General features: G+C 37.4%; 7 protein-coding genes and 2 non-coding genes across 10 annotated transcripts in view; 4 read left to right on the forward strand and 5 right to left on the reverse strand.

Annotated features, from left to right (window-relative positions):
• Positions 1–814, forward strand: part of LOAG_17328 — a gene marked incomplete at its 3' end in the record, with an annotated part of 3,255 nt that extends 2,441 nt beyond the window's left edge. For both annotated transcript variants that reach the window (XM_020449986.1, XM_020449985.1), the window contains one exon: positions 484–814. In XM_020449986.1, the coding sequence (XP_020306401.1) occupies positions 484–814 (331 nt within the window). The remainder of the gene's footprint in view (positions 1–483) is intronic.
• Positions 815–1,324: 510 nt separating this feature from the next.
• On the reverse strand, positions 1,325–1,863 carry LOAG_03697 (hypothetical protein; the record flags this gene model as incomplete). The annotated part of the gene is made up of 2 exons (XM_003139234.1): positions 1,325–1,441; positions 1,657–1,863. The coding sequence occupies 2 exons, from the start codon at positions 1,861–1,863 to the stop codon at positions 1,325–1,327; spliced, it is 324 nt and encodes a 107-aa protein (XP_003139282.1).
• A 79-nt stretch (positions 1,864–1,942) lies between these two features.
• Positions 1,943–3,304, forward strand: LOAG_03698 (DC2 protein; the record flags this gene model as incomplete). Its single annotated transcript, XM_020446399.1, has 5 exons — positions 1,943–1,987; positions 2,192–2,287; positions 2,446–2,545; positions 2,628–2,741; positions 2,944–3,304. The coding sequence occupies 5 exons, from the start codon at positions 1,943–1,945 to the stop codon at positions 3,108–3,110; spliced, it is 522 nt and encodes a 173-aa protein (XP_020303253.1). The 3' UTR covers positions 3,111–3,304.
• Positions 3,305–6,498: 3,194 nt separating this feature from the next.
• Positions 6,499–6,741, reverse strand: LOAG_03699 (hypothetical protein; the record flags this gene model as incomplete). Its single annotated transcript, XM_003139236.2, has 1 exon — positions 6,499–6,741. The coding sequence occupies one exon, from the start codon at positions 6,739–6,741 to the stop codon at positions 6,499–6,501; it is 243 nt and encodes an 80-aa protein (XP_003139284.2).
• A 631-nt stretch (positions 6,742–7,372) lies between these two features.
• Positions 7,373–10,930, forward strand: LOAG_03700 (ATP-dependent Clp protease). The gene is made up of 8 exons (XM_003139237.2): positions 7,373–7,686; positions 7,939–8,069; positions 8,171–8,613; positions 8,995–9,191; positions 9,450–9,608; positions 9,743–9,918; positions 10,127–10,303; positions 10,390–10,930. Exons 1-8 carry the CDS (start codon positions 7,383–7,385, stop codon positions 10,513–10,515), a joined length of 1,713 nt encoding a protein of 570 aa, XP_003139285.1. The 5' UTR covers positions 7,373–7,382; the 3' UTR covers positions 10,516–10,930.
• A 52-nt stretch (positions 10,931–10,982) lies between these two features.
• Positions 10,983–11,258, forward strand: LOAG_03701 (hypothetical protein; the record flags this gene model as incomplete). Its single annotated transcript, XM_003139238.1, has 1 exon — positions 10,983–11,258. The coding sequence occupies one exon, from the start codon at positions 10,983–10,985 to the stop codon at positions 11,256–11,258; it is 276 nt and encodes a 91-aa protein (XP_003139286.1).
• Positions 11,259–11,460: 202 nt separating this feature from the next.
• Positions 11,461–27,057, reverse strand: LOAG_03702 (von Willebrand factor domain-containing protein; the record flags this gene model as incomplete). Its single annotated transcript, XM_020446400.1, has 40 exons — positions 11,461–11,577; positions 11,866–12,027; positions 12,144–12,415; positions 12,480–12,780; positions 12,909–13,055; positions 13,329–13,499; positions 14,509–14,623; positions 14,749–14,935; positions 15,040–15,263; positions 15,327–15,514; positions 15,617–15,733; positions 15,860–16,067; positions 16,131–16,274; positions 16,360–16,457; positions 16,572–16,706; positions 17,005–17,256; positions 17,408–17,543; positions 17,669–17,763; positions 18,137–18,278; positions 18,605–18,736; positions 19,145–19,254; positions 19,328–19,441; positions 20,377–20,484; positions 20,850–20,962; positions 21,062–21,176; positions 21,248–21,363; positions 21,561–21,692; positions 22,344–22,601; positions 23,186–23,278; positions 23,361–23,503; positions 23,582–23,682; positions 23,796–23,921; positions 24,363–24,533; positions 24,648–25,089; positions 25,276–25,463; positions 25,582–25,767; positions 25,917–26,042; positions 26,149–26,298; positions 26,759–26,909; positions 26,996–27,057. 40 exons carry the CDS (start codon positions 27,055–27,057, stop codon positions 11,461–11,463), a joined length of 6,348 nt encoding a protein of 2,115 aa, XP_020303254.1.
• Positions 13,609–13,680, reverse strand: LOAG_20034. Its single transcript has one exon. It is a non-coding gene; the product is annotated as a tRNA-Gln (tRNA).
• On the reverse strand, positions 14,282–14,355 carry LOAG_20035. Its single transcript has one exon. It is a non-coding gene; the product is annotated as a tRNA-Gln (tRNA).
• Positions 27,058–27,178: the final 121 nt, after the last annotated feature.

Raw genomic sequence — 27,178 nt, forward strand, 5'->3', positions numbered from 1 at the left:
GCTTAACTCAAGAAAAAATCGTGCAGGCAAGTGCCAAGAAATTTTATATCATCGCTGATGCCAGTAAGCAATCAGAAAAACTGGGCGATAAGAATTTTCCCATTCCAATCGAAGTCGTTCCATTTGGGTAGGTTTTTCAGCACTGTAATTACGTTTATCCGCTATCAAGTCCAGGAGGCTATTTGTTCATCTTTATTGTTATTAGTGTTTTTTGCTTCGTATGTCGTCTGGTTTCATGCGACTTGCCTCGACACACCATTTATGAAGCTCCTAAAGAAGATTTGCATGATAAGTGGTCAAATCATTTCGTTTGCTGATTAAATTGGAAATGGTTTAGACCGGCTAACTTAGACATTCAACAAATATCTTTCTAGCTTGCTTATTGCTTCCAGAAGTGTCTTTTGCACTGGTAAGTCATCATTGCAAGACATGGTGGGCCGCACTGTGTCAAAAATGAACTGAGATTGTAATATCGTTTTACAGATATGCGCCAGTTTTGAACTGGATAAAACGCAAGGAAGGTGGTGAAGCTGAGTTGAGGATGAATGGTAAAGGAAAGTTGGATCCTTTTATTACAGACAACAACAATTTCATCTTGGATTGGAATTTTCCGAAAAATAAATATGTGACAACGGAAGATCTAGCAGCTTTGCACACTCGTCTGATATCATTACCAGGTGTTGTCGAGACGGGTCTTTTTATAGGTGTTGCCGAGAAGGCTTATTTTGCTACTGCTGATGGGAATGTTACGGAAAGGCTGAGACCAAGTCCCTCTTTTCATTTCTCCCCAAATCAGAAATCTTCATCTCATTAAAAATGGAATAAGATTCAAGTTAATTTTTATAAAAGAAAGTATGTTTAACTGAGATTCCTTGCCATCAGCTGTCTCTGTGAACATCTGTGTATATTGGGTAAATCTCAAAAATTTGTGTTATGTTATTGGCTTATCTATATATAACTTGGAAAGATAGATGTTAGATTTTCAGAATATTTTCCTTCCTTCTGATAATGAGGAAATATTTTTGTACTTTAACTAACGCGACTCAAAATGAAGATAGTTGAGTGCTTTTAGAGAACATTAGCATTCATTTCGTTAAGCAAAACATTTGAATATCACTTGGAACAATTTTTCGGATAATAAGTCACTGTGTGATGTCTTCATTGGAGTGATATGGCTCTCTGAACTGGATTAAGCTTAGTCATCACCAACGGTATACTTTATTTTCTTAGATTGGGAGCGCGTCCGTTCTATTTCTTTTTTTTTCCTTCTTTTTTTTTCTTTTTGGGTGCATTATTACGTTTGTGGATTTGTTTATACCTTCATTTATGGAGATTTCAAGGTGATTCGGGCCAGATCCAGAAGTCTGTAATTCCCTGGAAAACTTCTTTCAGACTGCATTGTTGATAATATCGTAGCATATTCAGCTTGGAATATGCTGTGCTAAAATTGTTACCTGAAATGAATTATTTTCAATAATATGTATAAACATGCATGATTATTTTGCACTTTTGCAATTTAATGCTTTCAAGAAGCATGTCTTGCATACATAAAGAAGAGCAATAAATTTATGACGTTAAGAAAAAACATATTGCCAACTACTGTTACCATGTTCGTCCTCTTGATAAGCACTCCTGTTGCATAAACTATTATATTACCTGCTGGTACTCGTTTTGATATTGAAGTTTGCCTTCTTGTGAGTCTATGTGTTTTTTTTTCTCCCCCATACGTAGCAATCGCAAGCGAACATTTGTTTCTGTTGAATCAAATAGATTATTCTGAAGAGAAGTAAGATTATAACTGGATATATGGAGCTTATGGCTGTTGTTTATCCCTTCGAGTGGTATACCGGCAGGCTGTTTCATTTGAAATTTTTGCTATTTGGTATTCGTAAAATTGGTGGGAAGTTATAGCTGCGTTAGCATTCAATCATTAATTGTATGAATGAGTGATGGAGCGGGAGATTTCAGGAAATATGAAAATAATAAAGTGTATGGTTTAATTCATTCTAGAAAATAAATTAGTGTTTTCCAGACCTATGTTCCATATTTTTGCAGAGTCATTTACGTGCTATCTTTTTTGAATCATGATCCGGATATGGAAGCTCTTGGGGATATTTATAGTTGAAAAATTAAATTTGCCATCTCTTGATCAGGGTGCCGTGACATGATTTATGTTTCCTAAGAATTGCAGATTGTTAAAGGAGCTATGGAATCCGTCCTAGAAGCTTTTCTGTTCACATTCATTGACCCTCCGAATGTTAAAATATCACCTCCAAGATGGCTGAAGGTTTGTTCTGTACCTTTTTGTTAGTATGCTTTCGTGTTAAATCTGTTTTGCTATGATCGTTTTATGACGAGTCGTTATAAATTGGCGTTATAACACTGCATCCTCAAACGTATTGAAGTATTGCTTATTAACTTCTCAAGTTATTATGTTGTTTTTAGATGCCTTCACCGATGCAGGTATTCACACTAGTGATGATGACTTATTTCTTCGTGACTGGAGGTGTCATCTATGATATTATCAATGAACCTCCAAGCATCGGCAAGTATTAGTATGTAATTACTCAATTTTATTGTTTTAGTTCTCAATACTATTCCTCTTAATTTAATTATTATTGTTGTAGGACAAACGACCGATGAAAGGGGTAATGCAAAACCAGTTGCTATAATGCAATATCGAGTTAATGGGCAGTATATTATGGAAGGCTTAGCAGCAAGCTTTATGTTTTCTTTGGGCGGTAGTTTTTTTAATTGTTTGCTGAGCGTTGAAAGTCATAACTATTGATATAACTCTCTTCCTGGTGATATCTTCAAGTTCTTAAGTATATAAACTTTGGTGGAGATGAAATCATATATTGAATTTTGGCATGTAAAAGTAGCTTAGGATTTCGCAACTGTATTTCAAACATCCCTTCTCTTATCCTTTTTCACGTCTTTCAGGACTTGGTTTTATCATACTGGATAAATGCAATAATCCGTTGACACCTAAGTTGGATCGAATAATGATGTTGGGACTGGGTTTCGCTTGTGTTCTCATTGGTTTCTTTGCCACTCGGTTGTTCATGAAAATTAAGATGCCATCTTATTTGCAAGGTATTACTGGCTAGTAGACGCACTTTTCACATTCATGTCATCAGTTTGTGCAATAGAAAGCGTATTTCTGAGTTTTATTGAAGCGCTTCAAGCGGTGAACATCTCTGAAGAGGGATCTTTGCTCAACTTTATTTATCAGTATTAATAGTTGTTCGCATCAGAAAGGCATGGTTTTTTCTAAGAAATAGTTCACTGTTGAATTTTCGGCATAAACTTCTACATTTGCTTCTTTTGTGATTATGAATCGTTGTGAATCGTATGCATTCACTTATGTTTAAAGCACGATTCTAACATCGATTAAAGAGTTGCAAAATGTAGTTCTTGGTTCAAATCACTTCACAGCTAATTAAAATGATTCGAAAACGAATAAAACATAGCCCTGGAAAATGACAAAAGATGTTGAAGTAAGCAACGTATTTCTCGCGAATTATTTTAATGGCATGAACTATAATATTTTTACAACTATTTTATTTTTTTCATGAGTTATTTATTCCAATACGTTTGTTGTTAAAATTATGGTGGTGAAGAGGAAGAAGGATGCATTATTGTCAGTAATTTTGGTTCCTTATCTGAACCAAAATGTAGCGGTGCGATGATAAGGTTAAAGAAAGGGCCAGGCTTGAGATTCGGTGTCATCTTCATTAAATTCGAATCGTTTGTTTTGGTCCTCATTCTGACACTTCATAATCGAAACCAACAGAAATTGCTTCTCAACAAATATAGAAGCGTCTATCCAATTGACAAACAAAAGCAGAGGATGGCGGAAGAAGAAATGGTCGTGCTTCCGTTGCAGGAAGATATCACAGAGACAGATTAATAGCTGTAGCAGGAAATGCTGCGTTTAGCAATCACGCTGGGAATTTTGGCTGGAACTGACAAAACATTGTGAACGATGACGCGAAAAGTACATGGGTAATAACTTACGAAGTGCAGTTCGTAAATTTTGGTTTACAACTAGGCATTCAGATTGGGTTATTAAGCATGATATTAAGCATCCTTTTGTACCATTTGATTCGCTCTTGGGTAATTAAATTTGGAAAAAACTACTGCTTGTGGAGCTGGTTATTTCATTCTCGTAAGATGCGGTTTTGGAATCTTGTTGATTATTAAGCGCATTGTATGCTGGTAATCATGGTATATTGGTAGGGTTTGCTATTTACGTGTTCTTAGGAAAGATAATTTAATAGCATTGGTAGTAGTGATGCTGTAAGTTAATGGTGGTGATGCAGAATAGCAAAGTTGAAGTTACTTTACGGTTTTTTTACATGGCAAAGCTTGCTATCTAGAAACTTGGATCGAATCTTATTAAGAAAGGCGGAGAGATTACTAAATTTCTGTCGTGGTAAAAAAATTAAGAGAATTAGATGTTCTTGTTAGTAATAAAGCAAATATGTTTTATAAAAAAATGACTTACTGAATACTGATTGGTCATGTGTTCGAGGAGTATAATAGTTATCCTTTATTGTTGTTCAAATAACAAATATAATAAAAACAGGTTAGAAGTAATTCAAATTATAGTATAATAAAGCTCAACTTAATAACGTAGAGTAACGGGGAAAATATTGAACGATTCGTAAACGGAGAGGAAATAAATCAGGATTGTGTTGGGTAGAGTTGAGTGGCGACGGGGAGAAATTAACATTGGATCTTGTTAGAGATTCTTAGGGTTTATATATGGGATGTGTGAAAAGGAACAATCATTACATGTTGACAGTATTCTCACAGGTGCAAGAGAAATTTACATATAAGAACAGTTTTCTTTAGAAAAAATTGCATAGGAGTTATTTTATCTGATGTACAGCTTTCTCACCATTGTATAAAAGATTTTACATGGAATAAAGCCTTTACAAATTAGTTACCATATATGCACAAATCTTCAGAAAAAGCACTTTTAGTAGATTAGATAACTGACTCATGACTTTAAGCATGAGAAAAAAAAAATGCCAACAATTTTCACAGAATTTGGATCCCACAACTTCTTGAGATGGGATGTTCGTATTTATAAGGGAAGATTCCAGGCTATTCTGTTTTAGATCAAGATCATTATCTCATCGTCATTAAAGTCGTCTAAATCACTGTGAGATTTTTGGAATTACAGTCCATCAATAAACAAGCTAACTCGCATGAGTGAGTTATTCGACATCGGATCATGAATTTGTCTCAGGATAAGTTTAGCCAACTTCATATGCAGTATTTGGAAGTACATTTGAAGCATATAGAGTTAATGGAACGATGCGTAATTGGAATGCTAGGAGCAATGCAGAGGTGGTGTCGAAAGGTTAGTAATGCCAGCATTTTAAGTCCTACCAGACACTGAGTACTGAAGGCATGTGGTCGGTTTCTAAAAAATGTAACAAGATTATGATCTGTTGAAGTCAGAAATTCTTGCAGTGTAAATTGACTTCAACATAAACAGGCAGAAGCATTTGTTCATAGTAGCAACATAGAAAGCCATTCGGATTCATCGATCAGCTTTTAGAAGAGATTTAAGAGAGTAGAAAAGTGAACCTTTCGAACATGGCTGCTGTTTTAGAAAGGGCTTCAATCCTTGCTTATACTCTAATCACTCCTCATTACTTTTTGTTTTAATCTTCCAATCGTATTCTTAGCTTTGCATTCTTTCTCTATTGAGTGATGTGGCGGTAACCATCTGTTTCCATGCCACTGGCTGCATGTCAACAGAACTCTTACCTTAAGCTGAGTTTTCTTTTACGATTGTATCGCTTGCATACGGACTGTAATATGGAATATCGAAGCAAAGAATACGAAACTGTAAGAGACCTATCTAGGAGTCCGAGTAACATATATAATAAATTGGTAACATTTACTCGCTTCGGGTACTCTAATGCAAAAATCATCCGGGACATTTTGACTGATTCTCTCTGAAATACCGGCCTTACTGATAAGCAGCTAAAACGATATCGTTAAATGACTGGTTGGAAGTAGAACTGCACGGAGAGAGGAAAAAGGAAGAGTTAAAAGGTAAAAAAACATTGAAAAAGAAGGCATAGTTGAAGTTTGTGAAAACGCGTAGTACTACTGAAGTTGAAAATGGGATAGTGAAAGAGAATGGAAGGTTCGAGAATGAAGAGCTCTTACGGAATTTGAAAATTCTTGGAAAATGAAATTCCTCAAAGCGAAATGTCCAACTGCGAGAAGTTATTGAGCTAAAGCTAACTCGAAAAGGTTTTATTGAAACTGTATACTGGCTTGTCAGCAAATGAAAGCGTTTCAACGACAATTTCAAATAAAAGGTGAGATGTTGAAATGTGAAATGAAATGTTCGTTTGCTTAAAATAAATTCATGCTGTCTGTTACTTTGTTATCTTTAAAGTATCCTGTAAGTACAGTCCTCGAAGCAAATACTAAGCCAGCACTTTCTAAACAATCAACTGCAAGACATTAACTGGGCCTGAAATTGTTTGCTAGCGAAGTCGCGGAGAAGGGTGCGCGAGATGTGATAGTGCCAGAGTGCGATCTGTGTAGTGGTGCAATGTGTGCTAGTGATGGGTAAACAGAGAGTGATGAGATAGGTGAAATAGTGTTATGCGAGATTGACAGGGCAACAGTGAGTGATGCAGGAAGTTGCTCAAGCGGGCCTCTGAGGTAGGGATCGAATGGCGGGAGTGCGGTGTTTTGCTCCATTTTTCATTCCAGCAAGCTTCGAAAAGTGGTGGGACAGTGCTTGTGGAGTGTGCCTTGTGACAAAAGTGATTTTCATGGGAAGTAATGTATGGTTTGTCTCAATGGGTCATCTGAATGTGGGGTTAAAAAAAATGATTTCTTCTGCCACTGATATATCTCTTTGGCCTGATAGAATTCTGGGAAGGTGCTTCCCTCCCTCTTTAATGTGGATAAAAGGGTGTATGATCTAAATTAAGAGCAGATAGGTTGGAATGAGTTGGCGGAAAACAGTACTGAATTAGAAGCGTTGTCGTCTCCTGTTGGTTCTTTAAATATCATATTTTCATTTCAAGATAAAGCAGATGGCCATTTTTTTGATATTTCTGTGACAGAATTTTGAGGGTCTTCCAGGCATTCTCGATGCATCATTTCAAAAATCTTTTGAGCATAGGGAGATAACACAGGGTCTGAACTTGATGTATATTTCAACTTAATAATCGAATAAATATGTGAAGTGCTCATCATTCAAAAGTGATATTATCGACGTTGGTGTACAGATCTTTCTAGATCGGATAGTTTTAATTGTGATGGTTGTCGTTGTTCATTGACTCAAAAATCGCTTTTTTTCTTTTGTCTTGAACTAAGCATTCATATGTTTCAGAATGGTTTGTCCATCGTCGGCCGTAGTCGTGGCGCGTCGACATTGTCAGCCATTTCTATTAGTTAGAACAGTGCGGCACATAGCAAATGGCGGTGGAAATAATAATTTGGCTTCAGATGCAGATGACTGGGGAAACAATAGTACTAGCGAACACACAATATTTCGACAGCGTATTCCATTACATGCAGCAATTCCATTGAGTGGTAAACATCTTACAACAAGATGGAATATCTGGCGTACTTCATCTTCCAACAGTCGTTGTGATGAGTGCGGCAAGCCGCTCAAAAACATACCATCATCGACGCGTGAGTAATAAATAACGTTTGTTAAGCAAGGACGGAATATTCTGTATGATAGCCCCATTCTAATCCTGGACCACAGGTGACCAAGATCTCTAAGTACAATGTATCTGTTAGCGTTGTTGTATTAAAATTTACGATTGCTGGTTTAGTTTTTGTCAGTTGCAAGTAGTTTAACCTAGTAGGTCATACTCGTCAACATTTGATATAGCTTTTATACTTACATCTATTGAATATTTCTTCTTTTTGTTCTTTTAGCGAGTTCACGTTATCTGATTTGTGAAAACTGTCGACGATTGTTTAGCTGTGGTCCTTTAGATGAAGATGACGAGAAAGGAAGTGTTTTGAAAGCAACTGAAGCAGACAAAAAGCCGCCATATCCAAAAGAGGTCATATTTCTTATGTTCGCAATTCCCCTTACTAAATCTCTAATATATATGTAAAACAGCTCAAATTTCTATGAAATTGGTCAACAATAATAATTTTTCAGATTTATAGTTTTCTGGATAAGTATATCATTGGTCAAGAACAAGCTAAGAAAACACTGTCAGTTGGGGTTTATCAACATTACCTGCGTCTTTATCACAATATCGAGAATAACATTGGTTCACCAGTTATCAGCAGTGCGGATGGAAATCGGCCACGTACAGGAGCATCTTCACCTGGTGTGTTGTATCAGGAAGATTACAGTAGAGCTGGCCGTGCTGACATTCGTTTTTTCTCAGATGCACCGGCACCCCAACAGAAACACCGAGTTGCTTCACCAGTATTTCGTCCACTTCCCGAAAATGATGTTCCGATCCGACTAGAAAAGTCTAATATTCTGCTACTTGGTCCGTCCGGTGTTGGTAAAACCTTTATCACCCAAACACTGGCCCGTATTTTGGATGTACCCATTGCGCTGTGTGATTGTACCTCCATGACTCAGGCCGGGTAAAGTTTTCTTGCCCTTCATCACATTTAAACGTTCAGTGTTACGCAGAACATCCCAATTCTCTCCATAGATGGGGCGACAAAATGCTTAACAGCTGTAATCTTCAGCATATTCGAGCGTCCAACTTATACGTGGTTTTACTATTTCCATAATACTAGGAACTTAGGCTAAATCATTTACGAAGGCAAGCTGTAGATGAGTAAATACTCTCAGGTAATTTTATCTAAATCGAAAGATAAATTGTTATAGTAATGGAGCTATTATAGAAATTTTTGGATAAACTAATGCCGAACTATATGGCAAGCATCCGAATCAAATTACGACTAGATGAGAGTCATAAAGATGAAGGGGTATGCATAAATGTAAACACGTTTTTGTAGTTATGTTGGTGAAGATGTAGAAAGCGTCGTCCAAAAACTTGTGCAGAATGCGGGTGGTAACGTGGAACGTGCACAGCAGGGAATCGTTTTCCTGGACGAGATAGACAAAATAGCTGCAGCACATAATGTGCAGTCTCATGCATTCAGAGACGTCAGTGGTGAAGGCGTACAACATGCACTGCTCAAATTAGTAGAAGGTGAATTTGTTTTTGATATCGTATCAGTACATGAGTTTTCATTTCATTGTTTAACTTAACTGTTTGGGAAACAGTCAAGTTTGTTCGGAATTTTACGACAGTTTGTTGTTAGATACGTCACTCTAAAAGAAATGGTAGATAACTTTTCCCCGAACGTTTCTTTTTTATGCTGGTTGCCTGTTATCTCTCGTTTGCTCTTAAGTGCTAGAAAGAGTATAGCTGTTGGTGATTTCTTTGTTTCTCTAACGAGAGTTGCAGGAACATTGGTGAACGTGAAGAGTAGCCGTAAATCAATGAGCACGCAGCAAGACTTCGTCCAAGTTGACACAACAGATATCTTGTTTGTCGCATCAGGCGCATTCACCGCTTTGGACCGTATAGTTGGCAAACGACTTGATAAGAAAACACTTGGCTTAGGTTTTTTAATTAATTGTTTCATATACTGTGAGGCGGTAAAATATTGATGCAATCTCAACCAAAATATACGCAAGATTCTGAGATTTCTGTTTATATATGTAATTCCTATTTTAGCACAGTTTGGATATATTTAGGTGCGAGGTCAGGAGTGCAGCGAATAACCGATGATGATAAGTTAGAAGCAGCAATCTCGAAAAAGCGAGACGATCTTTTGAGACAAGCGGATCAGGGGGATCTTATAAGTTTTGGCATTGTACCGGAACTTGTTGGACGTTTTCCGGTTATTGTGCCTTTTCACAGTTTGGATAAGGTTATTCTTCCTTGTCTCTGTTGAGTCCCCTCATACGTTTTTTCTTGAAATACAATTTTTCAAATCATATTTGTTGCATGTATCATACGCCATTATGATTTACAATCTGACAAAAGTATCAGCTTACTCGATGACATCAAGTTCATATAGGAATGCATGCTTTACCTTGGTTGCACTTTAATTGCAGTCATTAAAATAATAATTGCAGGGTATGCTAATCAGAGTATTAACTGAGCCAAGGAATTCACTGCTCGCTCAGAAAAAACTTGAATTTGCCATGGATGGTGCAGATCTTTCGTTTTCCTCCGATGCGCTTGATGAAATTGCCGCGCTTGCATTAGAACGCAAAACCGGTGCACGTGCATTACGTTCTATTGTGGAAAAGGTTTGTTAACCACTTCTATTACAACGTCACAACTATGTTTATTAGATTCATGTAGAACTATATTATATATTCTTGCAAATGCGCAGGTGTTACTCGAGGCAAAGTTTACGGTACCAGGAAGTGATATCGAAAGCGTTCATATAAATAGAGAGTGCGTGAAAGGTAAAGCTGATTACGTATATACGCGACGTGCGCAACAAGCTACAGGTTAACAATGACACACTTTTCTAAAGAATTGTTAATATATAAATATTGATATGGTATGGTTTCACTCATTTCATTCTAATCGATTCTGAGCAAACAAAAATATCAGTGCATAGGGACAAAATTGAAGTTATCTTTCTCGAGTCTTTCACATTCCTAGGATCTAATTAGCATTTATTGGTGATGTTCGTTGAAAAGCACTATGTCATGTAATCAATCTCTCTGTTATGCAAGCCTTGATTTTATTGTCATCTCCCTCTATTTACATTCATGTTTTGTTTTTTTCAGTTTCATTTTGTATTCTTTATGCTTCTGTATTTTTCGTCACTAATCTTTGTGCCATTTCTCATTTTTGTTTTAATAAAAGTGATGGACAGAACATTTCACATCATTGTGTAGTGTGGAAAATGTATTCTCGTAAACCAGTTAACTTATTATGAATACTTCAACTTAGTGCCGTCGACATTCGTAGAGAATGGGATGGAACAGTTGCAAAGAGCAAAACATGGTGGATGAAAATCATTGTGTTGAAGTGAGATCTCGAATTCATCCTTCAAGGAATATGCGGTGCGTGGAAATAGTGGGAGCACCAGTTACCATGAGAGAATTATATTCAACTCGATGGTCTATATTCGGTCAAGAGTTTTTAAAAGAGAAAAAGTTTCGTGAAGAAACGACCTCGTTTGGTGACACAAAATTCGCTGCGGGACGTCCTACTAATGTTAGCAGAGCAGTGTTTATTTGTGAGTAAATGTAATTCATTTGAGCAAATAGCGCTTTTAGAGAACTGCAAACAATCCGAATGTTGCAGTCCTGAAATGAATATGTGATGGCACTAAGATCTGTTTTTATTGCACATCAGGTTATTATTATTGCGCAGAATTGATCCTTTCCATCGTGACAATGTTGCAGTGCATCTATGTAGCAATAAATAATTGGAATATCAGCATAGGTCAACATGTCCTAGTAATCTTTTCTAGCATCTCAAACAACTTTCTGATATCATTATCTATGAACACTCGGTCCTTTGAACCAGCGATTTTTATTAATTCTTCTTCATTAACTGGGTGCTGGAAATAAAATATCTATTACTTATTGTAAACTTCCCTTTATATATTGTTATTATTAATTAAAAGCTTAAAAATGAGCTTATTTACGCCAAACAGTATACACAGCTAACAATAATTTAGTCGTCGCATGTAACTTTAGAATTCAGGAATATTCTAAAAGTCATAAAAGGAAACAGCGTTGATTTTATAAGAAATCATGTATTTTTTCTTAATTTATCAAGGAAACTTTCATACACTTTTCTCGTGTACATGACCAATGTAGTGAAAGATCGAGAAAAATTGGCTTACTTGTCTGCTAATGGCAACAGCGAATATACTGGGGATTAGATTCCTTAACAAAGTAGCTGCTTCCATAGTGTCTTTTTGTCCGAAACCATCGGTAAATACAATTACAAAAGGTGTTGCTAGTTTTGGTCTTGCACCTTTCGCTGCTGAATATTCTGTAACTGCCTGCAAGAAGTACAACCGTGAAAGTGAACAAAAGCGATATGTGAAGTGTACGTTTCGAAAAGATAATGATGCAAATTCCTATTTAGACATTAGTCTAAAAGCAGATCATAGAGAACCTGTAAGAGTGCAGCATGTATCGCTGTAGTCCCACTGCTGAAGGGAATTTCCTGAAGTGCCTGTAGCACTTTTTGCTGCTCTTGCGGTTTATCAAATGACCAGATTGTTTTTACTTTCTCCTTCGCTGCAAACTTAACGATCGCAACACGTGCGTTTTTTGGGCCTATCCGAAGTCGATTTATCATCTCTGCAGCAAGCTCCTTTTCACGACTGAATGTTTTCTCCACAGAGCCTGATGAGTCAATGAGCATAATAACGTCAATTTCGCAACCTGTAATTAAAATCACGCGTCGAATCCGAATCCCTGTACTGGTTTCCAATAATAAAAAACTAACCAGGTGAGAAGATAGTAGCAGTGTTTGGCGAGAAAGTGGTGCTTGTAGGTTGACGATGGAAATTGGAACTTGGGATTATTTGAATAGTGCTCAGTTTAGAACTTCGTGAACTTCCTGGTATTTCTTTCAGCTGTTTGTCTTTCAGATTTTCCCCATTCAACAGTGCTTCATTCTGTTTCTCCGCTTTGCTTACTGCCAGGACGGACTTTTCCTTTGCAATCTTCTGCCTATTTACAGACTTCGCTGATGGCCGTGGAATTCGAGCGCCCGCCACAGCAGTCGTTTCTTCCTTGGTAACAACCTGGACCTGTGCAATTATCAATAATTCATATTTAAATAGAAATGTGAAGGAAAAACTAGATCAAAGAGAACTTTCTGTGATGTTCGAGGGATGTTAACTGTTCCATGAATCAGCACTTAATGACAAACCTTTTTACTATCGAACCGTTTCAAATTCTGGTCTGATTTGCTAGCAATGCCTTTTTTTCGTTTTCCACTCAACTTTCTGCGTTCAGAAGTGCTACGGGCGTTGGCGTCAATGGTTACTGTAGGAAACTGAATGTCATGTGATGACATCTAAAACAGTATGATTAGGAAGTCAGCTAACAATATCAGGAAGCCAAAAGTGTACAATTGTCAGAAGTGAGCAGAGAGGTAACTGGCAAGTACAAAGGTCAAAGAGGGAAGGGAGGGAAAGAGAAGAGTTTATTTCCCTCGGCGGCTTTCTTCGCTTTTCACTAGAGTGAAACATGAATATTTGCTGAAATTTTCAGCTGCTTCTGCATCCGTCTTACTATGGCTTATTTATTTTGAAAATCTTAAAAGTAGTGAGGTAAAAATCGATAATACCCGAACACATCGAGCCTTATTAGCAGCTTCAACAGCATTGAGTATAACTCTGGCAAATTCAGCATTGCGATCGTAGTTGAACACATTATTTGATGAGCCTGTATACTTCGACAGTACCTCCACATCCACCAACTTACCACTGTCCACTGCATATTTGCTAAGATCTACCGCCTATAATGCGACCTCTCATTCAGGTTAACTTATCAGTTCAAATTGAAGATGCAAGACATTTAAGGACACCATTGCACAACGGAAACATTCCTCATACAAAAGGGAGGGTAGGTCCCGGGGAGATTCGAACTCCCGTCGCAGGATTCAAAGTCCTGAGTGCTAACCACTACACCACGGGACCATGCAACAGAATATCCTACTCAAATTTTGGTTGTGCGAGAACAGCGAGTTTTTATCATCATACTATACATTAAGCTTCAGAGGGATATACGATCAGGACAGTGGCAGGGAATGACGCAGTTGTCACTGCATTTCGTGTCAATGGGATCAATAATTGTCCTCCAACGCAAGCTATCAAATTTCAAGTGACAGTGACAGACAAAATGACGCGGCAACACGACCTGACCCAGCACGCAAGTGGTACGGGATCAGCCTAACCAATAGATAGGTCTCGCCTTGACCTTTACATGACCAAGAAGAGGAATCACAATACCGATATACCACGTCACGACATGATCTTCTATTGATAATTTCCCAGCATACTGTAACGCTACAGCTATTATCACCATGCTCATTGCTCAAATGTGAATATTTCCACCGACGTGCTATTTGTGGTGAAAGGATTCATTCACAGCCGTGCAGATTATTTTATTTAGCACAGTGCAATACGCACTCCGAATACCGCTTCCGGTTGTCAGACTCTGCCGATATCTGTATCACGAATTTTACTAGAAATAAGATTTCCGAAAAGTCATTCACAAGTAATTCCGCAACAAAGCTCCAGGTCTCGGAGAGATTTGAACTCCCGTCCCAGTATATTCAGAGTCCTGAGTGCTAACCACTACACCACGGGACCACAACACTTTAATCAATAGTGACTTACTTTATCAAGATGGATTATGTTGTATTTCTAAGGTTCGACTTCAAAATCCTCGTAGAAGATGAGAGTTTTTCAAGATGATTTTTTGGAACAAACAGCTGCTTTTAAAGAGGCAGCAGATTAACTTACGGAGCGCAAATGCTCAATAGCACTATCACGTTCATTGGAATTATCTTCAGATCTTCCGTCACCCACAATGACGAGCATACCACGGGCGTCCTCTCTATGTCTTTTGTTATATTCCCTGAATACTAAATAATCAATCAATATTGCCATGCTGATGTATGGTATGCCATTTCTTTACATATTGGAAATATGAACTACCAATATATTCATAAAAAATCATCCTTTAAAAAAACCAGCACTTACTGAATAGCAAAATTAACAGCCTTAGCATAAGATGGTTTGCCAGCTTCGGGCTTGATTGATTCCACTTTGGTAAAGATGCTATCCCTGTCCTGCAGATCACTCATGCTAACGACCAACTGCGGTTGACTGTTGAAAGTTATCACGGAGATTTTCACTGGACCGCTACGTTTTGTTACTGGTAGCGAACCTATACAACCATAACACATATAAGTGAAATGTATTACGAGGGAAATCGAGCTCATCTGAAGATCCAGGAAGGACGAAAGAGTATTAAATTGTGGCAAGACTTACCAAGTACATCTAGTAGAAGGTAGCGATTGGAGGAGATGGACTGCTCACTTAGATTGGCTTTTTTAATGGTATTGTCAAAGAGTACAATAATATCCAGATTGGGAGTGCTGCAGATTTGACTATTGAAGTCAGCCGAAGGCGTCTTCGTATTTTCCAGACTTACAGAAGCTGGTATGCCACAGTCTTCCCCACCGGTGAGCAATGAGACTACATCTGCCAAGAACCTGAAACTGACTCCATCATACAAAAGATTTGTTATTAAATGAAAGCAAATGCAAAAGTGAAACCTTTCGGTAGAATTATCCCTGTAAATGCGATCCGTACTACCGATATAATGTTTCAACTCGCGCAAGTCGATACTCTCTCCAAGAGCTACACCAAAAAGTTTTGCACCCGTTGCTTTCAGAAGCTGACTTGCTTCAAGTACCTTCTCCCATGGATCCTGCGACATTCCATCATTCATTAATACAACAACCTGAATCCAACTTTGGTATTAGAACTGACATATTTCGTGTTGCAACATGCAAAACTAAAGCAACTTAAGTTTTTCCAAATCACAAATATTGAGTGTTGATACCTGTATGGCATCCGGTCTCCTTCCGCGCTCCAAATCCTGTACCGATAATTCTACGGCTTGGGCAGTAAAAGTACTTCCACCGATGTATTTAATGTCCTCAATTGCATGGCGCACCATCTACAAGGAACAAAGTGGAAATTTCACAGCACTTTGTCACATGCATTTCCCTTGCGCAAAAAAAAAGGAAAAATCATGGTATTGCTGAAAAGTTACTCTAATCCGAAAGTAAGAAAGTACACTGACCTGTTTGTCCCTACCCAAACCAAGTGTTTGACGTAATGTTGGTACAGAAGTGAATGAGTTTATACCCACCGCGACATGAGTTTCACCAGCATCGATCGGTAGGCGCTCAATAAGTGAGAGAGCCAATTCACGCTGATGTTCGAAAACTTGCTGACGACTAGCAGATGCGTCCAGAATTATTTCCAAGTCCATCTTCGAATATTTACATCTGTAAGAAATACGTCCTTATCCTTTACTTACCATAAAAGAGGTATCACTGCGAAAGCGATACCTGTTTGATTCTAGTGACTTCGCGACAAGTGCTGATTCCACAGATTTATCATCCAGAGGAGCAGTGAATCCCCGTCTTCTATTCACTTGCTTCTTTCCTCCCTCATTACTACTATTTCCTTGCTTCATTTCATTTGAAATAGCCCTGGAACGATTCCAAACTAATTCCGGTCAGTGTTTTAATGTTTAATTCAACTTTTCAAGAAATTATTATAATTTATTACACTTACCTTCCTGTCAGCGAACTGACATCTAATCTTCCGACTGATACATGCTTTACCGGTAGTTTTCTGTTCACTTTACAATTCAAGATCACATTACTAACATCCTGCAAAGGAATTTTATGCAAATACTGTCACTGTTCTTAGTAAGCTTAGCATCCCAACGTTATTAAATAATTATCACTGTATGTAGATAGAGAAATATTAATGCACGATTATACCTTCGTAAAATTATTCGCTCTGTTACCGATGTATACCTTTGCTGCATTTCCTGTGTATTCCGTCAATTCATATTCTTTGGACAAGGTCACCGCATAAATGTCTCCACCTGTCTCGCGCAATTTCAAAGCTGCGCTCTGAATAATGGATTAATGAAGGTTTGTGTTGTTGCATAGTAGCTGATTGACCTATCCTCACTAATGTGCAATTTCTTGGGAAACAGCGCAGAATGAATGGTTGAACCGCTGGGGACAACTGAGGACGATGCTCCATGAGTGATGGCAAGTAGAAATATACCCCGATAACAATATCATCGAATTTGGACTTTAAATGTATTCGACACAGCATGTATCGAAAAAAAACAAAAGAAAGACTAAGCAAACTCAAAATCACTGACTTAAAAGCGATGAGGGAGTGAAAGTCAGTTCGGTATACCTGAGCAAGCTGCCGTGTATCTCGGTTGTTACCGCTGGAAAAGATAACGATAACCAATCGAGCCGAAGGTCTTTGATTTGAAGCTATTTCGAGCAGTGCTGCCTCCACACCTGCAGCTAATGAAGTTTTGCCTTCAATTTGTTTTAAGCGTTCCAAATCATACAGTATGTCCTCTGGTGTCTGCTTTTTTTTAAATCCGGAGTGCACTTTCCCCGTTTCGCTAAACTTCACTACTGCTACTGCCAGTCGACCCTGAAAATTAGTTTTTTTGCATGGAACACGATAATTTGCGACAGCAAGAAAAACCGTCTACAGTATTGCAAGGTCGGAATTTTAATTTTTTGACAATACCACAAGGTAAAATCTACCAACATGCAACCGAAAAATGAAGTGAAAAAGATACCAAAAAATCTTCTAGCGGGATCATTTTGATGAGATCCATTGCAGAAGCCTTTTGACAATTGAAGTCATTTTCAGTGTTAGTGGAAGTGTCGATAATAAATAATAAATCCACAAAGTCGTCTTTGCACGAGGATCCACTGAAACGTAGTAGAGGTACTAGAAAAAATGCCTTTATGGCCCTTTACTCAACAATGAACTAAGTATCTCAGGCACAACTTTTCATGGAAAATTGAGATTCTTTCAAATATGCAAAACACAAAACCTTATTGATGCTATTGAGGATTTCCGCCTTATCAGTTCTTTTTCCTCTACCAACTTTTTGTCCGCATCGGTAGACAATACTGTTAGGACCTCCGCCTGTAAGTAATGGTTTTATTGCTATTGCCACTCACATAGTACCACATTAACTCATTTTTCATTTCTTTTTGTTCACATCCGAATAATTTTGTAACCGCTAAGTTCTGATTAGTGGATGCAAATGGTGGTCAAGAAAAAATGAATGCAAAGAAAAGACTAGGCTGAAAATGGATGCGGATAATTTAGCATGAAAGATGGACTCAATGGACATGACTCTATTCTCTATACCTTACCAACTATCCTGGTATTATCATTCCTTATATTTCTCCTGTCTTCCATACCTCACATATATCCCTGGTTTATGGTTGCTTTCACTGTTCATCATCAGGTCAATTCTTCTTCCTTACTGAAAGCGTGAAATGGAAAAACACACATTTATTCGTGGAGGCAGTGAGAAGATTGGCGTAGAGGGATCCTGGCATTTAAGCAGTGATATTGTAGCGTCGTTCAGGAACCGTCCTTCACGACCATCCACATATACCAGCCATTTACTTCTTGTGTATGCTTCTAATTCCCTGCAACCCTTATAACAATTTTCGCACAACGGTACTGATAGCGGCTTGTTCCTAAGCTTCACATAAGATCAAATATGCATGTCAACTTTACGAACCATCCATCCTATTTATGCTTGCTGCTTTCACCACATTATAAAGATCTATACTATCAGAATTTTCCTTCCAATCATTCCACATATTTTTGAATCATTATGTTTTCTTCCCACTATTCCGTAGTTTATGTCATTATTACCACAGGAAAAAAATTATGACTGAAAAACAACTTCTAAAACTCCGAACTTGCTGGCGAATTGAAGCCATTTCCTTTAGCGATAGACTAAATTTACCTGAAATAGTAATCGGGATTAGCAGCAATTGCATAGACAATGGTATTAGTAGCATGAAGACGATCCGAAGCATCTAAAAGATCCTCCCAGCAATCCTGGCTATTACCATCCGACATAAGCACGATCATTCTTCTGCAACATTTTACAGGCACTTTGAAAGTTTGAATTATTTCCGAATGAATAAAGACATCCCTTTTCATTGTTACTATTTGGTAGCAGTCACCTTATAAATATATCCTTCACATGATACTAACTAAAAGGCAGAAATAGCTTTTATCACATCTATTTTAAAAATTTATGAAAATAATTGTCCTTCTTAACAGTGATAATATGAATCTACTTTGAAAATTCATCAAGTTATATTACAATACAGTAATAATCCTTCATCATCCTCTCTTTTCTGCAATATCGTTGGAGATGAATTCTTGGAGATGCAGAACAGAGAAGTTACTCTTACAAAAAGGAATTGTATAAATATAAATGTAAGTATAAATGTAAATGTAAATATATACATACATATATGGACGTGTTTTAACTTACCTGACGTCTTCTCTTCCTCTTTCCAGAATTTCTTTGATAGCCAAATTAATACCACTCACTGAAGACGTGTTTCCACCAGAATGTGTGAGAGAAAGCAAAGCGTTTAATATCTAAACTGAATAATACTTTTTAACTAGAACGAAATACTACTAAAAAATTTGAAAGGAACTTGTCGGAATGTACCTCTGTCCGGTTATTAAATTCATTAAATTGAAAATTGATCTGTGCCTCAGAACTGAATGATATTGCAGCAACTCGAATGCGATTATTGAAAGCTGATGGCGGAATTTGTTTTATCTAAAAGCAACTTCGATAGCAGTACAATTTTACAAATATCGGTCACAGACTTCTTTCTACGCTTTTTGATACTCCGCTACCGTACTGCTTTCTATCTCTCCCTAGTTTTTAAAGAGCGCTATTTCTTCTATAACCTGCTCTACTGAAAGAATTCGCATAGGTTATCGGGAAAAGTCCGAAAATTATAATGCAAATTTTCTGTCGGATTACCGAAATTAAAGCTATGTTCAAATAAAATTTCCACAATATCCAACAGACGGGTTGACGAAATCTTGTAAGTAAAATTAAAGCAATGAAGAGGATATAAGATAACAATGGACAGCATAACACAAAAAACATCTCAATATCTACATCAGGGACAATGATGTCATTGTACCTACACAATGGACAATGCCAAAGCTAGCCATACCTCCATGATAGCCCCGATGGAACTTATAAAACTTCTCCCTATCCTTATATATATATATGTAAATCCCGAGACAGTTTTTACAACCGAGCAGACGATAGATCTTCGTCGCTTATTCTCCACAACTGAATCACAAATGACGACATCTTCGCATATCTGCCACCACTGGACAACAAACTACGATATACAACAAACCCGTAACATATTCCTAACTCAACGACCTATCAACTAACCAACAGTCAAATTATTATCCAAGGCAACGATAAGGAGTTTGTTAGTTGATCATATTATTTGCTTTTTCTATAACTCATTTATCATTGCTTATCAATTCATCAGGTTATATACATACATATTTTGTATCTTTTTCTTGTTGTTAACTAGTAATATTGTGCAAGAACAATATTACCTCCCGAATAAATCTGTATTGCCGAGAAACTTTTTTTTTTTCAAACAAAAAAATTTCTTAACATAGGTTATAAGTGACTTGATGTTAGGATAAAATCTTGTAGACAAATTAAAAAGTGAGAACCAATGTAACGGCAAATTGCAACTGTTTCTGGAAGGTTTTCTCGACGCTCTGCGACGTGTCCACAATAAATATTAGATCAACCAGACAGTTAGGATCTTGTATTTGAGCCTGTAAATGAATCATACACTGCCTTAACAGTTAATAAAGAAAAAGGAGGCACTTCTCAGATTGGACACCATGAATGACGCATCTTTATGACTGAGCTGCCACGTATTTGTGTTTGGAAAGACGCCGAAGGTTATATCCTCCAGCTGAGTTATCTCACGACATCAAGCATACGAGTAAACTTTTGCCCGATAATGACTACATCGCGGTAGCGACCAAATCGTACTCAGAAAGAAGCATTGATTCAGTCCTCCATAATGTCACCTTTCTTCCCAAATAATGGCCTACTTATACACGCCTTCGATTCTTTGAGGCATCTTGGCAGTTCACTGGAATTTTTTTCAAAAATGATGCATGGTTCGGCTAACCTTCGATTTGATTTCTGCAGAAGAGAGATCGAAGTCAAAGAGCGGATGGCGTGTTTCATTTTCCGCAATTGATTTCACTATCATGTCTGGTTTGTTTGTTACATGAGACTGATCTGAAAGTGCTTAAGTTTCAGGAAAGAGAGACAGGGGGAAAAGCTGGATACTACGATAGCTGATTTAACACACCTGTTGAATAACTGAAGAAGGCTTACCATTGAAAAGTGTCGTGACAATAATTTGAGTAAAAGGCTCATCCATTCTCGCTATTTCTACAAAATCCTTTACCACTGTATTGTTGTCATTCAAAGGTGCATAATTTGCGAATTTCTGCAACAGGAAAAAAATAAACTGAATTTGAAGCTGCCACAGCTTTTTTAAATGGAACAAAAAAGTGCTACCTTTTTGTAAGCTTTGGGATGAGTTATGAGTATACCCTGGTCACCAACATACAACGAAAGTTCATCCTTCGAATAGTTTTCTGTGATCGGCACAACATACACTTCTGCGTCCGTTTCTGCAAGTGAAATAGATTCGTGAGTTTGTCTGAATTGAAGATAAGAAACTAGATAAATTGCACTTACAAGATTGTAAATTGTCAACAAAGATCGTTAATCTACCCCCCCCCCCTCCTCTCCCTCCCTCTTTTAAAGGACAAGACGAATATTCCAAAATTATAACTCTCTCTTGTCGGTTTCCAAAAGTGAAACTAACGTCTAAGTTTAGCAGCAGCTGTAGTGATAGTTTGCATGGAGTCTTGCGTACTACCATCTGTGAGAATCACAAAAATACGCTGTCGAGGACCTTCACCGGGAACGCTTATTTGTGCTAACGCGACATCTACAGCTGAAATATAGAGGACATTTTCTGGATATTTAACTATGCGTTCTGAGGACACCGAATGCAGTGCCAAAACTTTTAAATCTCTTGCATATCTAGCAAAACATGGCGAAATTGGTCATCTTATTTCGACCCTAACCTTGACAAAATGTTTCCAGATTGATTCCTTTAAAATTAAAAAATTCATTGGCCTCACTCCAAACAACTATATATCAGTTTACAGAACTTACTACTAAAATAACGGACAAAAAGTCTGAGAGTTATTCTTGAATTAAGTCGCAAGTATTAATTTGCGATTTCAATATATCTTGGTTGTCTTTTAGTGCTTGTTAATTGCTCATAGATATGCTATTTCGAGATTACCAGTATTTTATAGCTCGAAGCTAAACCCAGATCTTAAAGTTCATTCTGAGTACTAAGGGAAGAGAGGAAGAAAATCCAACCATCCCGAGATACCAACCATGAGGTCTATTTAGTATCCCAAGCTTGACTGTCTTATTCATATACTAACCATTTCTATATTTCAATTAATGAAGATCAAAATTGCGACATTTATTATTCAGAAACTCTGAATAGAATCTGAGAAGATTGCTGCTCCTTGGGATATCACATTTCTCCCGTTCATATCGCAGGCTTGAGATTTTATTTAATAATTACCTGCGGATACGGATGCATTGCTGTATTCATTTTGTAGTTTTCCCACAGCATATAATATATTTTCCTTCGCTGTTGGCTTTCTCAGCTCAATTTCGATGTGAGCATTATCGGTGAACGTTGTAAGCGATATTCGAACTCGTGATTGGAAGTCAATGACTTGTAAGCTTCGAAGCAACTCTGCCAGGAACTTTTTCGAAACCTCGAAATCTTGGTCTGCTGGAGTTGATGTGTCCACCAAAATGATAAGGTCAACGGGATCTGCAGCATCACAGTTGGCTTAATTTAAGAAGCAATATTCCTTCTAAAATCCAATTATGTAATCATAAGTGGTGAAGTTATCAGTCATCATGTTCAGCAACGGACCACTAGTTTTTGGACTGTTAATATCTGTAAGGTATAAGAGACCCTTTTAGTATTCAATTGACATTTTTGCAAACTTTAGACCTTCACTTATTCTTTGGGGACTTCTTTTCCTTCTCTCCATCGAGAGTTTCGAAATGGCCACAACATAATTTAAAATCGTTAAACAAACAAATACCGTAACCTCACAGTTTCATATGAGCAATTCAACACAATAATGCTTCCACAAATCGACATGGAAGCATAAAGGTCTATAGCAGTACTGCAGCAATGCCGTTGCCGATACTAAGACGTAGCGTAGTTATCTGCATTGCTGATACGCGTGCATGCAAAAAGCATTGGGAATCAAGCATAGTGGAAGTGCAATTCTAAGCGCATACATATAAGGAGTACCCGAAACTCTGCACAGAGTTAATAATAATGGTTGTAGTCATTCGAATGATACAATAAATAGTGTTGCATTTTGCTTATGAAATGGTTACCATTATGAGCCTTGATAGATTCGATAATTGGCGAAAATCCGGCATCGATGATCTCATCATTTTCATCTCCCTCCTTTTTCATTAGGTGTTTGCCTGAAATTATAAGTTACCATTTCAACCGCTAATCACTCTTAACCACTTTTCTATTAATGAAAAGATGGAAGATACTACTTACTTGCGTCAGTAATGAATCGTCTAACACGTCCGTCCACGTAAACCTTCCATTTATCTTTCGTAAAAGCTTCCAGCTCGGCAAACTTATACTGCTTACTGGTCGTTACTGCATAGATAATTGTTTCTGGCAATTCATGTAACTTCCTAAAAATGGTTAGTCTTGTCTAAAGCTTGTCACAACCAACAGCTGATGCGACTATATTGGGCTATATGGGGACATACTTTGCAGCTTGTACGACAGAATGCCACAGATCTTGACTGCTACCATCGGAGACCAGAATAATTATTAGCCGAGCATTTGATCGTCGAGATTTCTGAGCATACTGCAACAACGGGCATGAACAACAAATGGTTACTTGGTATATTTGTTCATCTTAGTTAACGTAAAGTGGTATAAATATTCCAACTGGTCAGAAATAATAAAGCAGCATGAAACCTGAGTTGCAAGTGTGATTCCAGTCACTGCAGAAGAATTACTGGCTACATATTCGATGGACTCGAAGTGCTGTAAAACTTGTGGTTTGGTTGTCGCTTTGCCCCATTCTAGATCTAATCGTGCTTCCTAAATATTGCTCATTATCATTCCTACAATTCAGCTTCCAAGACAAATTCAAGTCCTTCGATCTGATCAAGATCGAAAATTCAATTCAAGTCCTTCGATCTGATCAAGATCGAAAATTCAGTAAGTTGGAGAAAACTGGAAACATTCTGACAACCGGAAACACAGGCTTTCACGAGATGGGAATCTTATCCATGCTACAGACGCGCCATAACTGGAGGTTACACTGTACTGACAGTACCACAAGTTCTAATATTCCGATAAAATTCTGAGGTAGAAGTTGAAGAACTATTCGTTCTAATACTTCCACATTTCAGTCGGTCAATTACCTACTCACTTTACTTCCTTTATACTACATCTCAAATTGAACATCTTGGATCTCACTCATAAGTGCTCTTGATATCCACTTAAGTTTTTAATACCGAGTAATGTATGAACACTAACTTGGGTGAAAGTTACAACGCCTATTCGGATCCGTTCTTCATTGATATCTTCGTCGGTTACTTTGTTAACCAATTCCGTTACTAATTTCAACTGATTTTTCAAATTAGCGGGAAAATATGGCGAGAGATCAATAGCGAAAAGAAGATCCAAATAAGAAACTGGTGGAGAGATCTGAATGTTTTGTAGCCTTTAGTTATAACAAACGGTTCGATAGAATAAAAAAAAAAAGGTGATATAACTGAATTGGCAGTTATGTAAGAAGGTAAGAGATGAATGAGATAATACCTTGGTAGTAATGTTTGCTGCAGTTTGCTTTTCTACAGCTTCATTCATGATTAGTTCACTTTTGAGGTTCTTGCTCAATTTTGCATTCTGTTTATTATCTGATAGCAGTGGAGTACCATCAGCTTTAAACATTAACTGTCCGCGAATATTGGGAATCTCAATTGGGGAGCTCAAATCATCCAATGAATTTACAAAGGCTTCCAAATTTAGATTGCCCTTGCCGGATGGTTCCACCTTTGTTACCGGTTTCTTTGATAGTTCCTGTTCAGTTTCTCCATTCATTTCAGTCATACTTCGAGTTATTTGTGTCTTCGATTTCACGATAGTAGTAGAAACACTTTCGAATACGTTTAATCTTGGCTCAGTGACGTTTGTTACGTGAGGTCGAGAAAATTCTGCGCGCACACATTTATTAATTAAAGAAGAAATGGTGTGAACAAATCTGAAATGGTGAAATATTTTCGGATATGGTTTTCCCCGCACACACTAGGATGATTGCGTTTCCAGAAAAACTTTTCTGTAGTTTTACTGTAGCTCTTGCGGAACAATATCGCACGCATTTAACGTCAATATTTCTTCTAATGGGTCTTATCATAAGAATATGTTGATAAGAAACATAGATACTTACTGACTTTGCTTCGCCCCTACATATACTCGCTTTGCATCACCTGTATAGAGGATTAGCTCGTTCAAGTTATGGTCTTGACTTACGGGCACAGCAAAGACCTCGATATTTGCGTTCTGCAGCTTTCTACCAGCCGTTTGCGCCACATGCCAAAGTTCATGCCCATTTCCATCCGATATCAAAATGAATATCTGTAGCAGATACTTGCTTTGTGTTTTAATTTTATCTGTGTATAACAAGATTACAGTTAGTATTCCTGAATGTCTTGATTACCTCTCGTTATTATCAGAATAGCATCTCATGAATTACCTGAATCGCATCATTTCTCCGCCAACGAGATAAATCTGTCAGAGCCAAGTCAACAGCCTTCGCTATTCTTGTACTGCCACCAGTGAATTTAATTTTATCCAGTTTTTCCATAATTTCATTAGGAGTTCGACTAATTTTAAAAGGGATTACCACCTCGGCAGAAGATGCAAAACGCATCACAGATACCTGTAATATTATGACAGATACTTGTAATAACGATGTATGGAAGAAAGACTGTATTACATTATTACTTCGCAGCAAATTTACCATGATTAAACATTTGCTAAAATATAACGAAATAACGGAGCTTGGTTATGCTTTATTGAAATGAATACCTGAATACGTCCATCTTTCAGTGTCACTGGTACCAAAGAATCAATCAAGTCGTGTGCTAACTTCCGCTCATCCTCGAATACGTTGAAAACAGAACCGCTTGAATCCAAAGCGATCATAATATCGATCTATAAATCAGACATCATCTTGAAGAATATTAGATAGACAGAAGACATTTACTATTTAACTTGAGTTAATGATGTTTAACTTATACCATGGATATTCTAAACTTACCTTACCAGCTTTACATGTCCTCTCTAAGCCGAACTTCTCGTCTCGCTGCTCTTCCGTTTTATACGTCCCCATCGCTGCTTGCAAAGGTGCATCATTGGTCTTGCTGTTTCTACTGAGCGATTCAGAAACATGCATACATCGATCAGTTGCCTATATCGAACATTTTTATGTTTATAATATCAAGAAATTGTGGAGTCATCCCCATTGCATGCTAACATCATATACCTTCTCAGTTTACAGTTCGTAATTTGCAATTTTTGTAATAGTAATAGTTAATTGCTTTATAACAATAAAATTACGCGCACATATATAATCAATCCAATGCATAGGCATGCGTATTTGTTAAATTACTGCGGTTCACTTAATTAAATTAAGTTAGTATAAGGATTAGCTTATAAAAATACAACGACAAAAACTGCCGATTATGCATGACAAGGAATAAATGAATGTTAGGCAATGATTATACCAATAAGTTAGCATCCTATTTGATAATCATTTTACGGAAATAATAAATTTTCATTAAAAAAATCTTTTTCCTCTCTTGAGATGTGTCTTCTTGAAATATCGTTCAAAGGAAGAAGATACACATGATAATCGGGAAGTGACGTACTTTTCTCATTTCCTTAAAAAAGACATCACGATCAGATTCTGTGGCATACACATGTTCACGATTCATAGTATAGCCTATAAGAGCTGGAAGATTCGGTTTCTCAGTTGACGTGATAGCGAACAACGTCGCACCAATACGTTCTAAACTATTCCTAAAACAAAGCAATAGTAAGAACGATGTGCTTTACGGAAAGGTAGTATTTGTCGCGAATTCCGATTCGGGAGATTCCAACCATACCCCAAACAAACAATCAAATAAATTTCTTGTTGTAAATAAATGTTAACAATAGTGTAAATCATTTAACCAATCTACATTCTTTAAAATTATTTCCCTTTTATCTTATCTTTGTCTAACGGAAATTCACATCTTTATTTTAATGACAAAGAATGTCCAATTTGCATGCTAATCTTCCCTCTCTTC

This window comes from Loa loa (assembly GCF_000183805.2).
Source record: "Loa loa unplaced genomic scaffold supercont3.62, whole genome shotgun sequence".
NCBI classification, from domain to species: domain Eukaryota; kingdom Metazoa; phylum Nematoda; class Chromadorea; order Rhabditida; family Onchocercidae; genus Loa; species Loa loa.